This window comes from Notechis scutatus, chromosome 15 (assembly GCF_049901735.1).
Source record: "Notechis scutatus isolate UNSWTSFEM ecotype Mainland chromosome 15, rNotScu1.2, whole genome shotgun sequence".
NCBI lineage: Eukaryota > Metazoa > Chordata > Lepidosauria > Squamata > Elapidae > Notechis > Notechis scutatus.
The window spans coordinates 9,637,521-9,653,100 of record NC_142023.1 but is presented as its reverse complement, the minus strand read 5'-3'; the positions used below and the strand labels follow the sequence as shown (position 1 = coordinate 9,653,100).

The window sequence follows — 15,580 nt, the reverse complement described above, 5'->3', positions numbered from 1 at the left end:
GGTTTTCCATTCCGTGTACAGAATGTGAAGGTTGTGTGTTTGTGTTTATTTTCAGAGTCATAATGTACACTGAAGATGGCACTTAATTTCGTTGTACGAGGTGCGATGATAACAAAGTAAACTAAACTAAACTGAAAGCAGGGATTTTCTTCATCAAATGGGTCCAAACCCCTCAAAACAACTTTAGGCAGTCCTTCGCGTACCCATTGCGAATGATGTCCAAGGCAGCATAAACCTTCTCGAGGTAAGCTTTCAGTTTTTCATCGGTGCTTTGCATCCTGAGTTTGTCCACTGCTATGTCCAGATTCATTTCCCTTAGCTAGTTGCGTGTCGAAAACAAAGAGAGGTTTTGTGTGTATATATATATATATATATATATATATATGCATATATATACATATATATACATATATATATACATATATATATATACATATATATATACACATACACATACACATACATGCATGCATATACATACATACATACATATACATACATACATACATACATATATATATATATACATACATACATACATACATACATACATACATACATATATTTAAAAAAAAAACCCAGTTGCATATTAGAATGATTTTAGCTGATGCATGGAGGGAGCTCATTGTTAAGAACCAGCCTGCAAACAAAATGTTCTTTTAAGCTGCTTTGACACTGGGGGAGGGGGGAGAGGAGTGGGGTTTGCAGAGAGGAGGAGGAGGAGGGGGAGGGGGAGGGAGAGGATGGGGTTCTTGGTGCTCTCTGACTTTGGTTCTTCTATTGCAGACATTTCATGACCCAACTACGTAACATCATCAGTGCTAGAAGGGAGCTCTCCAGAGCTATACCCAGGATCCAATTTCTCAATTATTATTATTTTTTGCAGTCTCCTCCCAGACAAACCACCATCCCCAAACGGGGACCAGCGCTCTGACCTTGTTCATGTTTTCGTGCTTGCAACGACAATCGTTTAAAGCTTTCTGAAGTTCATTATCCTGTTGGCTGAGTTTCTGCTGGTGGGCGTCGAAGACGGCCAGGACATCTTGGAAGTACTGATAGAGGTGCCTGCAGTTGATTTCGCTGTTTTTAACCAAGTATTCCAAGTCAGCCTGGAAACAATCGGGAAGAATGAGAAAAGATCCGTGGAGGAGATGGGAAAAGGGACAATCCTGACCAGGGGAGGCTTGGGTGGAACCCCAGGGAGGAAAAAAACTGTCCCACGGATGGGAGGGCTACACCTACATCCATCTTCTCTATCTTGACTTCAAATTGAAGCTGCAGCTCCCCGATTAACTGATAGAAATTGGGGTTTACAATCTTCTCGGCTTCTTTGGGGGTGCAAATCTTCATGTCGATCAGATTTTGCTAAAGAGGGAGGGAAAAAGGAGAAAAAATAGAAAAAAAGAAAAGAATTGAATTGCTGGCCTGCTCAAAGGAAGAATGATCATTTTCTTACATTCACTTTCATTGGAAGTCAATAGTTTTTGATGGAAGGTACAGGCAGTCCTTGACTTAGAAACAGTTTGTGGGCCATTCGAAGTCACAACGTCAATGAAAAAAAGTGACTTTAGGACCCTTTTTCACACTTATGACTTTTGCAGCATCCCCAAATTCAGAGGCTTGGCAACTGACTCATTTTTATGACGGCCGCAGCGTCCCTGGGGTCATACGATCCCCTTTTTACGACCTTCTGACCAGCGAAGTCAAGCCAGATTCGCTGAACGACCATGTCAAATGTGCTAAAATTCACTTAATCTCACTTTGCAACCAAAAAACAAAACAAAAATTGGGCTCAGTTGTGGCTGTGGATTGAGAACTACCTGTATAGCAACGGAAGTAGACAGTTTTCTCTCTCTCTAAAAATCCCATGGGGAAAACAGCTTCCCTTCGGGTGAATAAAAGATCTTATTATGCACATTTTCTTTCTTTCTTTTTTTTTAAAAAAGGGATAAGATCAGCCACGCTTAGGAAACACCTTATGCCCGCACCTATTTTAAAACTCACCTTGCTTTCTTGGAGTTTTTCCAAACACTCCTGACAAACCTTCTCATACTGGAGGCGAATTCTCATCATGGACTGGACGTTGTGAGTATCTTGAGGTGAGAAAGGAAGGAAGGAAGGAAGGAAGGAAGGAAGGAAGGAAGGAAGGAAGGAAGGAAGGAAGGAAGGAAGGAAGGAAGGAAGGAAGGAAGGAAGGAAGAAAGAAAGAGGAAGAAAGGAAGAGAGGAGGAAGAAAGGAAAGAAGGAAAGAAAGAAGGAAGGAAGAAGGAAGAAAGAAAGGGAAGGAGGGAGGAAGGAAGAGACGGTGGGACGGAGGGAAGGGGAAGGAAGGAAAGAAGAAAGGAAAGAAGAAAGGAAGGAAGGGAAAGAAAGATGGAAGGAAGGAAGGGGAGGGAAGGATGGAAGGAAGGAAAGGAGGGAGGGAGAAAGGAAAGGAAGGAGTGGGGAAGGCAAGAAAGAAAGGGAAGAAAGGAAAGGAAAGAGAAAGAAAGAGAAAAGGAAGGAAAGAAAGGGAGGAAGGGAGAAAAAGAGGGAGCAAGGAAAGGAAGGAGAGGGGAAGGAAGGAAGGGAAAGAAGAACGGAAACGAGAGAAAGAGTCACTTTGGGAATGCCTTTTTAAAATCTAGGCTACTGGCAAGCAGTGCAATATGCTGGTAGCAGGGTTGACTTACAAGAAAGGACACTCAAGGCTCAACTCAACTAGGTTGGGTGACTTGGCTGTGGTCAACTCTCTCTCTCTCTCTCTCTGCCCAGCCTACCCCACAGGGCTGTTGTTTTAGGGCAGGAATCAGGGAAGGCCCCTGAACGTGGGAGATAAACCGCCCGTCCATTTTCATCAGTATCCTCGGCTCCTTACCTATTCGCTTATTTAATTCTACCAGAGACTCGTACCATTCGTTGATTTCGGCCTGGCTATGCTTCAAAGGCAACAAAGAGCTATGAATTAAAAAAAAAAGGAAGAGAAAACACATGAATGAAGGCGGAAATGCAAAAGGTTTGGGTGGAAGGGTAAGAGAAAACTCTTGAGGAAAATTGGTAGAATTGGCGGGGGGAGGATTTCTGGCAAAAGGGCCACCAAAACATTTCATGTTTAAAACAGAAATATACAGAGAGTCTATTTACTTCCAGCCATTCATACATTCAAAGTCACAACAGCACTGAAAAAAAGTGACGTAACCCCCGTTAAGGTCACCATTAAGTTAAGGTCCCCGTTAAGGTCACGTGATCGAAATTCGGATGCTTGGCAACTGTCCTCGCATTTATGATGGCTGGAGTCACACGAACCCCTTCTTCCGTCGCGAGGTCTCCTCCAAATAATAACTGTGCTACTAACTTAACAATTTACGGCGATCCGTTTAACAACTGTGGCAAAGCTCCCCACAATAACTGCCTCGCTTAGCTAGGCAGATATTTCGGGGCTGGAATTTGGGGTCGTTAAGTCGAAGACTTCCTGTATACTAGCAGCCAGCGCTACCATCCCAAAAGATATTTTGGGATGGTAGCGCTGGCTGCTAGTATACAGGAAGTCTTCGATTGATAGCGGTTCCTTTAGTGATGGTTCAAGGTCAGAAATGGCAAAATTCACTGAGCAAGCGTTTCACTTAGCAACAGAAATGTTGGGCTCAATTGGGGCCCTAAGTTGAGGACTCCTCTAATTGGAACAGTTCCTTCCAAACTTCCTTGGCCAGGTTTGAACCCACACCAGAAAAGAAGCTGCATTCATATCTATATCTATATCTATATCTATATCTATATCTATATCTATATCTATATCTATACCTACCTACCTACTATCTATCTATCATCTATCTATCTATCTATCTATCTATCTATCTATCTATCTATCTATCTATCTATCTATCTATTCTATCTATCACATTTAGATGTTATATTTTTGTAGGTTTGCCTACCCCAGGGAGAATAAATGTTCGTTTCTTTTTTGGGCCAGCGATCGCTGATCTTCTAGCATGCTCTCCAATTCCATTTTCACAGCACTTGGGTTCTGTATTCGTTCACTTTCCATAAACTCTCTGTGAGATTAAAAGCAAACGTCAGGCGAGAGATAAAATACGGTTTGGTTTTCTTTTTTAAAAGAAAAAGAAAAAAAAAGGAAAGGGTTTTCAGGAGGCCCCAAAGGAGGATGCTGACTGTAGTTTTATTTGATAGGTCAACGTTTTTAAAAGTATGTTCTGCAGAATCAGGAAGAGGAGGATCCTTGGTGCTCCCTGAGCTGGGTGGTTTTCTTGCAGACGTTTCATGACCCAGCTAGGTCACACCATCAGTGTGCTAGAAGGGACTGGGGTGTGCAGGGAGACGGAGGACGGGGAGAAGGAGAAGGAGGAGGTTTATTCAAATGTAGCCAGCTTGTTGGGAAAGACGGAAGGCAAAAGGAGACGGGGGGGCAGAGGAGGAGGTCCTAATCCCTCTCTCCTGGACTACAGCTTTGCCACCTGCCATTTCTGGGGTTCACAAGCAAGGATGCCTCCTAAGAGAACAGCGCCCCCGCTCCCCTTGCGGACCCCCCCCCCCTCACCGGAAACTGGAAATGATATGTTTCTTCTGCACGGCTTTCCAGACCTCCTTCCTCTCTTCCAGCTGTTGGCGATAGAAGGAATCCCTGTTGAGGTTGGCCTCCATCAGGTTAAGGAACAACTTGGAGGTCGCCCTCCGATTGGCCAGGAGAGCTTGGTTGATCATCTGGGAGCAGACAGGAGAGACCCAGTGAGGTGTGGAGGCCGTCCTTGACTTACAACCGTTCGCTTAGGGGGCCGTTTGAAGTTACAACGGCACTGGAAAAAAGGGGACTTCGTTTTTCACAGTGACGGTCGCGGCGTCCATGGTCCCCTTTTTACGACCTTCAGACATGGCAAGTCGACAGGGAAGCCAGATTCACTTAACAACTGGGGCAAGGAAGGTCGTAGAATGGGGCTTAGAAAACCACTTAGCTGCTGCCTTGCTTAGCCACGGAGATTTGGGGCTCCATTATGCTCCTAAGGAGAGGAATACATACATGTTTTGGGTTGTGAAAGGGGATCACCTCACACACACACGGACACCGCAAACCGTCATAAATACAAGCGTCCGAATTCAGCCACGTGACCAGGGTGGGCTACAGTGGTCGTAATTTGGAAAGCTTTTGTCGTACGTCACTTTTTAGTGCCATTGTAACTTGGAGTGGTCAGTGGTCAGTAAACGAACGGTTGTAAGCCAAGGATTACCTTGTATAATGTTTCAATTGATTCTTACTGCAGACCCCCAGATCTTAGAATAGAATAGAAGAGAAATAGAGAGGGGAGAAGAGAAGATAAAATATGGAATGGAATGGAATAGAATAGAGGAATAGAATGGAATTAGAGAGAAGAAAAATAGAGAGGGAAGGGAAGGGAAGGGAAGGGAAGGGAAGGGAAGGGAAGAGAAGAGAAGAGAAGAGAAGAGAAGAGAAGAGAAGAGAAGAGAAGAGATGGAATGGAATAGAATAGAATAGAATAGAATAGAATAGGACAAGGTAGGATAGGAGAGAATAGGAGAGAACAGAACAGAACAGGACAGGACAGAACAGAACAGAACAGAACAGAATAGGAGAGAACAGGAAAGAACAGAATAACAAGAGTTGGAAGGATTTTTACCATGGCTTCCTTGTGCATGAATCTGTGGACATCCGAGGTTAGGAGATAGGCGATGTCCTCTAGCATCTTGGTGTATTTGCTCAATACCACTGTGATCTGGAAATGCAAGCGATGGAGAAGAAGGTCAGGGGACAGAAGAGTTGGGAGGGACCTCAAACCCCCTCCTTAAGGAAACCTTATGGTATGCAGTTTCTAACCCATTTTCCCCCACCCTGGTATTTTATTTTATTTTTGGTTAAAAGGCAGGGCAGACGTGCAAAGTCGAAACGCTCATCCCTCTGATTCATGGCTGTAAGAAACTTGTCCTGGTTGGTGACCCCAAACAGCTGCCTCCCACCATCAAGTCCCTGGTACGTAGCTGCCCCACAAAGACGCCTCCAGATGTGCAAGAAAGCCAAATGTTTGCCTCCAGAAGTTGCCAACGCTCCAACCCTGGAAGTTTTTTAAGAAGGGGTTGGACAACCCTTGGTCTGAAAGGCTACAGGGTTTCCTGCCTAAACAGGGGGTTGGACTAGAAGACCTCCAAGGTCCTTTCCAACTCTTCTATTCTATTCTATTCTATTCTATTCTATTCTATTCTATTCTATTCTATTCTATTCTATTCTATTCTATTCTATTCTATTCTATTCTCATTCCACTCCACTCCACTCCACTCCATTCCATTGATTCTTGGTGCAGTAGTTAGAGGGCAGTACTGCAGGCTACTTCTGCTGACTGCCAGCTGCCAGCAGTTCGATTCTAACTGGCTCGAGGTTGACTCAGGCTTGCATCCTTCCCAGGTCGGTCAAACGAGGAGAATAGATCGAAACACCCCCTCCCCGGTCCATGTCTGTCTTCTCTTGATAAATTTAGCTCTCCTTTTCCAGTGTGACTCGCCTGTTCTGCTCGGTCCACCTCACACTGGTGTAAAGCTTCATCCAGGTCTCGAATCCACTGCCTTCTTTGCTGGGTCTCTTGGAAAAGATGGGCCCACATTTTCTCAAAGTCCTGGAAAGAAGGGATGCACCGTAACACCACAACATTCACAAGATGTCAACTAAAAAGATACTCCTTTGGGCTTTTCAGTTGCCAGCAGAAAGGGAGTGGGGGAAAGCAGTGCATTCCTTAAATGCCTCAGATAATCGCCTGGGCAGCCAAAGCTGTTGGCATGCAAGATTATTACTGCAGAGCCTGATTGATGACTCTTGGCTATGGATGTGTCTCATTGGACAATATAATCCAGGGGGTGGGGGGGAAGGCCAGGGTCAAGGGAGAAATGAATGATGTATTTTAGTGTCAGCTGCACCCAGCTAACACCAACATGGCTACTCCTAATAAAACAGTTTTTTTTTACTCTGAGGGGTGTGGCTAGAGACTTATGATTTGAATGCGGATGGACTTGTTGGAGCCCTGACACAAGGGAAGTCTTCTAACCAAGCGGCAAAACGACATTTATTTTTATTTTTTTGCAACGGGACTTTGAGGAAGCTAATCACATGTTCCTCTTCTCTTTCTCCCTTTTATTCTGGGGAAAGGCAGGTTTAGGATGAATAGTTTTCACTTCAGCTTTCCATGGAAAAAACGTCTCTTACCAAGTTACAGGTAGCCTTCGGCTTATGATGACAATTTCTGTTTGCTAAGCAAGAAGGTTAAGTGAATTTTATCCCCCATTTGACGACTTTTCTTCCCACAATTGTTAAGTGAACCACTGCAGTTATTAATGTCCGGATTCCAACGTCCTACCTCCCCACTGTGAGACAGACTGTGCCATAAAGATCATCCAAAGCCGAGACACCCCAGGAAATGCAAGAAATGAGCAAATATATGGACAAAAACCTAGCAAGGGGGTTCATTGAGCCAGCCAAGCCATGAGTTGCAGCCCCAGTCCTGTTCAAAGAGGAAAAAAGATGCGACTCCCGCTAGTCACATGGCTGTTAAACGAAAATGGATTTTTACTTGTTGGAAGGTCAAATTTAATTTATTTGATTCTTTTGGTTACTTTTATTGTTTTTTATTTTTATTTTTTGTTTTAAATATGGTTTATACATTGTGTAAACCGCCTCGAGTCGTCATGGGCGAATAGGCGGCAATATACATTAAATAAATAAATACATGAAATTTTCACGGAAAATGGAGAAAAGTGGCCTGGGATCAAACTCCACATTGGCTTGATTTTGCTCCCAACGTGGAAAAATTAAGCAGTAGCGACCAAGATTTTTTTTTTTTTTTGGGGGGATAAGGAAGCATCTGCTTACCTCTATAGTGTAGGGGATTAAAGTGATGTCGCTTTCAGACATACGAAAAAGGGCTTCAAAAGCCTGATCCGATTCTTGTAGCTGGATCAACAAAAATTTCCCATGCTTCGCATAGCATTCTTCAATTTCCTGAAAACAAAGGGGTTTTTCTTTTGTTTTGTTTTTTCCTGACAGATGAAACAGAATCCAGCTTGGGTTCTGACATGATTACAGGTACAAATTCGAACTGAAATGCCTTTCGTTTAAGCTGAGACACGATCGAACCAGATTTCCATTTTGGATGGCAATTGTTAAGTGAATTTCGCAGTCATCAATCCAAACCCATTCATCTGAATGGGTTTGGGTTTGTTTTTTGCCCTTTAAACGATTGGTGGACTTACCTGTAAGAAGGACGAATAGAAAAATCCGGCTCGAGCTTAAAACGGCCTAGCCTCACCTTTCCGACACATGCTAGTTCCTGCTTGAACTGGGCCACAACTTCTTCGTAACACAACTTTTTGTTTTCGTAGATACGCTCCACGATGTCGCTGGTTCTTTTATCTGAAACTGAGAGGATGGATTTCGGACAGAGATCAGGGCTAAGCCCCGGTTTGTCTCAAGCCTTAGGCACAAATGCCTTTGGGCCAACCACTAGGAGTCTGGAAGCTCTAGTCCTGCCTTAGGCATGAAAGCCAACTGGGTGACTTTGGGCCAATCCCCAGGAGACTGGGAGTTCTAGTCCTGCCTTAGGTGTGCAAATCATCTGGATACCTTTGAGCCAGTCCCTCTCTCTTAGCCCAACCCACCTCCCTGGGTTGCTGTTATGGGGAAAATAGGAGGAGGAAAGAGCATTAGGTTCTTTCATTGCCTGGAGTTATTTATAAAAATAATAAAAGGAATAATTTAATAATAAAAGAAATCTTTAAAAACCGGCAAGATTCTTCTTCCGTCATCCTAAATGGTGTTTTGCAACGATATAACTAAATATTTTTTTAAAAAAATGAGCTTTCAGTTCAGCCCAAACGGCAACTTGACAAAATTAAAAGTGTTAATATTTACCAATGACATCGGCAAGGCCTCTGACTTCCCGCGCAGCGATTACACTCTCGCTTTCTTTAGCCTTCGCACGTGCCTGAGTCACAGCCTCCCTGCAACAGGAAAGGGAAAACTTTGCTCTCAAGTTCCGACCACCCTTGAGCCCAACATTCCTGTTGGTAAGCGGGACATGTGTTGGGTGACTTTTGTCTCATTTTACGATCTTTTTTTTGGGGGGGTGGGGGGGGCGCAGTTAGTAAGTGAATCACTTGCCGTTGTTAAGTTAGTCACATCTGGCTCTCCCCTTGTTGACTTTACTTGTCTGAAGGTCGCAAAAGGGGGCTCACGTGACCCCGGGAACACTGCGACCGTCGTAAATACGAGCCAGTTGCAAAGAGTCCTAATTTTAATCACGTGACTTCAATGGTTGCAAATGTGAAAAACGGTCCTCAAGTCACTTTTTTTCAGTGCCGTTGCAACGTCGAACGGTCACTAAATGAACTATTGTATGTTGAGGGCTCTTTGTCCTTAACAGCTGCAGTGCTTCGCTTAATAACCATGGCAGAAAGTAAAATCGAGCGTGACTCGCTTAAAAACCACTCTGCTTAGCAACAGAAATCCCGGCCTCCAAATTCTGCTCATATTGACCTTCCTTACTTGTATTGCACTGGGTTTTCAGTGAGCTGATCGTTGGGCATTGCCTTGCTCCAGATCTCTTGGCGCTCGGACAAGAATCCATAGCTGGTCCTTCTTTCCAAATCCCTCACCAACGGGATCTTTCCTGGAAGGACTTTGTGCTGGGCGATCTTGTTCCTAGCCCGCCCCAGAGCATGCACCAGGTTGATCTTAGCAAAGCAAAACAGAAAGGGAAAAAAAAATAGAAGTGACTGTGATTATTATTATTATTAATATTATTATTATTACTACATTTATTTACTACCCATCTTGCCACAGGGATACTCTAGGCAGCTCCCAACCATGAACCAAAACAAAGAAGTAAAAAGAAAATGTAAACAAAACAAATAAAACAAACAAGGAAAACACAATTTTCTGCAATTCCACCCAAACACGTTTACACACACACACAACCCCTCCCCACAACGTCCCCTCCCGCCTCTCCATCCTTGCCAAGCTAAAGAGGGCCTATTTTGACCCAGGAAGCCCAGAAGCCGAGGTGGCGGGAGGGAGCCCTTTCCCTCTTGGTCCCTTCCCGTCTCTCTTTGCACCTCGTCGTCGAAGATCTGCCTGTAGACCTTCCCGCTGGGCAGGACCCGGGCGACCCCCACCGTGGTGGTGATGGGAAGCCCGTGGGAACTCTTGCTGGATTTGCACATGGCGGGGCGCTTCCCGGGTTTAACTAAAGAAACAAACGGAAGAAAGTCAGCGGCGGTTAGGAACGAGGAGAATGCAAATATTCTCTCTCTCCCTCCCCTCCGCCCGACATTCACAAGGCCACCTCCAACACGCGTCTGCGGTTTCCATGGTAACCCCGGGCGCGGTGGAGGGAGAGCGACCTAATTCTCGCGAGAACCCGCGGGAATCCCGAGCCGGCTTTCTGGTCCTCTGGCCGTTGCCTGGAGACGCCAGCGTTGCTAGGGCAGACGGGAAAGAGCGCCGGGGTGATGCTCTTGTGCTCCCAGTTTACCTTTCCCCCCCCCCCTGGGGGAGAATCAATAACTGCAGGAATGAATAAATTTATTAAATTTATTGGCTCTCTCCATCTTTCCATAAGGTAGCCATTGTCTTTCCCCTCCCCATCCCTTGCATCGAACGAGTTTGGCATTGCTAGAAATGTGCCAAAAAACGATGCATTTCACCCATTTTGCATCACGCATGATGGGGCTGAAAACAGATTATTCTTCAGACTAAGGTGGGAGTGGGCTGATTCCAAGCTTGCCAGAGCTCCTGCCTTTGATTTTTTTTGCTACCGAAGTAAAATCTGTCCAAAGCCCAATGCAAAAGACACACCTTTGTGCTCACTGACAAGCCATCACACATACAAATGTTTGGATTCAAAGATGCTTTACTTTGGCGTATCAACCTTGGATAGAGAAGTGTGCGTTTCAGTGAAGACTACTGAAAACAGGATAGAGTGAGCTAGGTTCAACTCAAGTGTGAACTGCAGCTACCCAAATAAGCCACTGCAATCCTAGGCTGCATTAACAGAAAGGTAGAATCAAGATCACATGAATACCACTTTATAATGCCTTGATAAGAACATACATGGAATATAGCATCCAGTTTTGGTTGCCACAATGTAAAAAAATGTTGAGACTCTGGAAAAGAGTGCAGAGAAGGGCAATTAAATTATTGGGGAGCTGGGGAGGCTAAAACATATGAAGAATGGTTGCAGGAATTGGGTATGTCTAGTATTGTGAAAAGGAGTAGGGTTGATATGATAGCAGTGCTCCAATATTTGAATGGCTGCCACAAAAAGAGGTCTAATCAAGGAGAGATTCAACCTAGAACTAAGGAGGAATTTCCCGACAGTCAGAACAATTAACCAGTGGAACAGCCTGCTTTCAGAAGTTGTGGACCATCACTGGAGGTTTTTAAGAAGAGATTGGATAGCCTTTTTGCCAGAATAGTAATAGTATAAGTCTCCTGCTTGAGCAAGGGGTTGGACTAGAAGATCTCCAAGATCCCTTCCAACTCTTGTTATTCTGTAATTTTTTTGTCCTGACGGATGAATACCCCATATTTCCAAGAAACATAGCCAAAAGAATTATCCCCAAGCCAGTTCCTGACAAAATCTGCATCCTGTAATATGTTTAATATGCCAATTAAAATCTAGGAACTTACAAAATATCCATGTTTGTTTACTTTTCAACACGTTGTACAAATCTTAGGTTGGTTTACAGTAAATCAGTTCCAAATACCAAATAATATACCAAACCAAGACAATAGGTTAAATCGCCAAGCAAGCCAAGAATGCAGACCAGGATAGAATGTTCCCTTCCTTGCTTCAATTTATTTCCCAGATTAAGAGGATAAATATCATCCTTTCACCCCACGATTCTACATAATGGGATTTTTAAGTCTCGCGCCCTAAAACAGGAAAGGATAATTTGATAACAGCAGGAAAGAGGCAATCAATTCTGGTTGAGAAAGAAGTATCTGCCATCCTTGAGGTCCTCCTCAAACCCAGGGTTGACCCAAACAGACTTGGTTGCATCATCTCCATGCCCTGTCAGCTTGAAGGAAAATCTTCGTGGATTCTCTAACACCCACCACATTGTTCAAAAACTCAAGTTTCATTTAGGGCCAGCTTTCTTGAGATCTTCAGGAAGGATGCGGCCTTTCTTCCGAGCTTTAGCCTTCTTCTTCTCAATCCTGGCCAGCTTCTTCTGCTGGATGTTCTTGCGACGTTTCTCTTGTCGCTGCTGCATTCTCTCTACCACTTGTTCTGTCCGCTTTTCCCACTTCCTCTGACGCTGGGCTTTGCGCTTCTCCTTGCGTTTCAGGGCGGCCTTCAGCTTCTCTTCATCATCGCGGATCTTCACACCTTCTGCTTTGTAAAGGACATTGGTCCACTGCATCTTTGCCTCCAACTCCTTAGCTTTCTCCTCATCTTTGGCCTTCAACTCTTCCAGCTTGGTTTTCCGAGATTCCAGACGGTTCAAGAGTTGTTTATAATTCTTGCCGGTCAGTGGTGTTATGTTGCCTTTAATGGATTTTCTTTTATCCTCCTTCTTCTTCACTTTGTTCGGCTCCTCTTCTGCGCCGACCTCCACGTTATTAAACAAGATGTCAGGCTTGCTCTCCGCCTGCTGGGTCTCTGAAACCACAGTGGACGAGGCCTCTTCTGCGGTTTCCTTCTCCAATTTCTCCTTCATTCTGAACTCTTTCCTCCGACGTTTCTTTCTCTCTCGTTCGTATTTCCTTCGCTGGCGCTTCTCCAGCACAGAGGGTGACAGAGCTTGGGTACTAGCCTGCAAGAAACAGGAAACAATCCAAAACATCATTTTGACTTACTCTACACAAGTGGCCAACCTCGTTCCTAGTGCAATAACTCCAGAATTTCCACCCCCAAAGACCCAAATTTGGAAATTCTGAGAGCTGCCATGTGTCCAACATCCATCAATCCTAGAAATTCAACCATGTACTTATGTAATTAGCTAAATAGAAGTTTCTCATATTCTGGTTTCCATCATTGATTTTGCTTGTCGAAATTAAGTCATTTGTTAAGTGAATTTTGTTCCGTTCTACATGACTTTTCTTGCCAGTTGTTAAGCATAAAACGGTCATAAGTCACTTTTTCAGTGCCGTTGTAATTTTGAACAGTCATTAAACGAACTGTTGTAAGTTGAGGACAACCTGTATTTTAAATACTCCCCACAAGGCTGTGAAAAGATAAGGAATGATTGCACTACCTGTCCAGAGGTCAATGGTTATACTCCCAGACAAGTGATATAAGCTAGAAGGTAAAATTGAGAATAATACTCATATTCCTCTGGACCTGGAAAGCTAACTTTTTAAAACTTATGTCTCCATCCTACCTTCCCAGATATTTCTTCAATTTTGTTGTGTAGCCTCTGCCGCAAGAAATCCATTGCGAAATTCGTGGCTGGTGCCTTTTTACTCCCTGGGTAGATAAAAAACAACCACCAAGATTAAAAATTATGGCCCACCCATGCAACACACCACAAGCCCTTCTTATTTTCCTCACGACAATCCTGTAAGGTTGGTTGGCCTGAGAAAGAGAGGGACTGGCTCGAAGTCAGCCAGCTGGTTCTCATGCCGAAGGCAGAACTAGAAACTTGCCGTCTTCTGGTGATTGGCACAGTCACCCAGGCAGGTTTTGTGCCAAAAGCGGACCAGAACTCACCATCTCCTAGTGTTTGTCACAACCGGTTTTCATGCCTAAGGCAGGTCTAGAACTCAGTCTTCTTGTGATTGGCCCAAAAATCTAGCCAGCATTCATGCCTAAGACGGGACTAGAACTCTCATTCTCCTAGTTTATAGACCAGCATTTTCATCATTAAACCAGACTGGCTCATTTCCCCCTTCTATCACATTCTTACCTGTAACACCAGGTGTTACTGACGTGTCTTTCCCATTTCTTTCCTCTGCATTGGTACCAGGTGTGATTGAAGTAACTGACTTCTTAACATTGGAGCCTGCTGGTTTGGCTGGCGACACTTGGCTGAATTCGCTCCTAGAAGCCCCCACTTTATTTTTATTTTTCTGATTTCTTTCTTTCTTCTTCTTCTTCTTCTTCCTGGGCTGAGCACTCTCATCCCTCAACTTGCTTCCAGGCACTCCTTTGAAAACAGACCAATGAATTTATTATTCATTTAATTTAATTAATTAAATGATCAGAAAGAGATAGAAAAAAACCCCAGTGACTTGCATAGAAAGCTGCAATTTGAGCTTTAAAAGGTTTTTCATCTCTGAGGCAAATAACCCCATGTCCTCTACCCTGCCCTTCTAAAAATAACAACTTTATTGTTCTATCAGAATCTTCCTTCGAACGCCCAGAATCCCTCAATAGCAAGACGGGAGGCATATACATTTAATCCATAAATAATAAAATAAAAACTAAAATTAAATTAGTGGGGAAAACTCAGGGCGTGACTCTTCTGCGTTCCAGGATAAAACAAGGAGGTAAATTGGTGTATCAGAAATCATACCAAACGTCCTTTTCAGTGGTTCACGGAGTTCCTGGGTGCAAATCTTCTTCGCCAGAGTTTGCAAGTAAAAATCCGTGGCAACTAGGCTGGCCATTTTAGAGCAAGATCAAACCTGATTTTCTCCGGAGGAAAAACGCCTCTGAAATGATGAGGGTTTCACATTGCCTTTCGGCCCTTCATCCGTTTTGCCACTGAGATGAAATCCTGTACAAAGAGACAACAACTGATGAACAATTGGGGGGGGGGTAGTTTTATTGTGAAGCCAGGAAGCTGGTCTTTGCATTTTTTTAAAAATGCTGAGGAAAGATTCCATTAATATTTTTAAAGACTTAATGTCAACTTAGATGAATGTTAATATCTATCATTTGGTGTTTTATCTTGTCCTTTTTATCATGTTCTATGCTGCCTAGAATCATTTGATGGAAAGTAAGTAAGTAAGTAAGTAAAAGAGAGAGGAAGGAAGGAAAAAAAGGAAGGAAGGAAAAAGGAAAAGAGGGAAGGAAGGAGGGAAGGAAGGAAGAAGGAAGGATGGAAAGAAAGAGGGAGGGAGGGAAGGAAGGAGGAAAGGAAGGAGGAAGGAAGGAAAAGAGAGGAAGAAAAAGGAAGGAAGGGAAGAGGAAGGGAAGGAAGGAAGGAAAGAAAGAGGGAGGGAAGGAAGGAAAGGAAGAAGGAAGGAAGGAAAGAAAGAGGGGAGGAAGGAAGATGGAAAGGAGGGAAAAAAGAAGGAAGGAAGGAAGGAAGGAAGGGGAAGGAGGGCAAGGTTGATAGATAAGTTAGCAAGCCAAACCCCCAAATTTCCTGAGCAAGGAGGCTTCGGAGGCTGGGAAGAGAGATCCATCACCTGGTTGGGGGGTCCGCAGCGGGCTCAGGATCGAGGGCGCAAACGAGGCGCAAGAAGGGAAGCCCCGCGCGCAAAGCAGGGCGCACTCCACCAGCTCCGCCCCCACGTGGCTGGAGCGCCTTGCCAATCGATCCATGCGATCCCTTCGCAAACCAGCTCGGGGCTCGATTCCCGCAGCCTGGGAAGGTTATGGGATGGCGGCGGGGGTGGGACCCAGGCAGGGGGACGGGC

The 15,580-nt window shown here is 44.3% G+C and overlaps 2 protein-coding genes across 2 annotated transcripts in view; both read right to left on the bottom strand.

Moving 5' to 3' along the window:
• CCDC180 (coiled-coil domain containing 180) overlaps positions 1 to 10,351 on the bottom strand; it is a 30,480-nt gene extending 20,129 nt beyond the window's left edge. The window contains 14 exon segments of the mRNA XM_026686715.2: positions 204 to 319; positions 936 to 1,109; positions 1,243 to 1,365; positions 2,005 to 2,093; positions 2,858 to 2,937; positions 3,912 to 4,031; positions 4,535 to 4,698; positions 5,628 to 5,723; positions 6,504 to 6,614; positions 7,862 to 7,990; positions 8,298 to 8,407; positions 8,900 to 8,988; positions 9,533 to 9,720; positions 10,102 to 10,351. Of these exon segments, the coding sequence (XP_026542500.2) occupies positions 204 to 319; positions 936 to 1,109; positions 1,243 to 1,365; positions 2,005 to 2,093; positions 2,858 to 2,937; positions 3,912 to 4,031; positions 4,535 to 4,698; positions 5,628 to 5,723; positions 6,504 to 6,614; positions 7,862 to 7,990; positions 8,298 to 8,407; positions 8,900 to 8,988; positions 9,533 to 9,720; positions 10,102 to 10,209 (1,697 nt within the window). The 5' untranslated portion in view covers positions 10,210 to 10,351.
• A 1,271-nt stretch (positions 10,352 to 11,622) lies between these two features.
• On the bottom strand, positions 11,623 to 14,712 carry SURF6 (surfeit 6). The gene is made up of 4 exons (XM_087944120.1): positions 14,509 to 14,712; positions 13,900 to 14,139; positions 13,375 to 13,460; positions 11,623 to 12,807 (listed from the first exon to the last, which is right to left on the bottom strand). The coding sequence occupies exons 1-4, from the start codon at positions 14,600 to 14,602 to the stop codon at positions 12,130 to 12,132; spliced, it is 1,098 nt and encodes a 365-aa protein (XP_087800246.1). The 5' UTR covers positions 14,603 to 14,712; the 3' UTR covers positions 11,623 to 12,129.
• Positions 14,713 to 15,580: the final 868 nt, after the last annotated feature.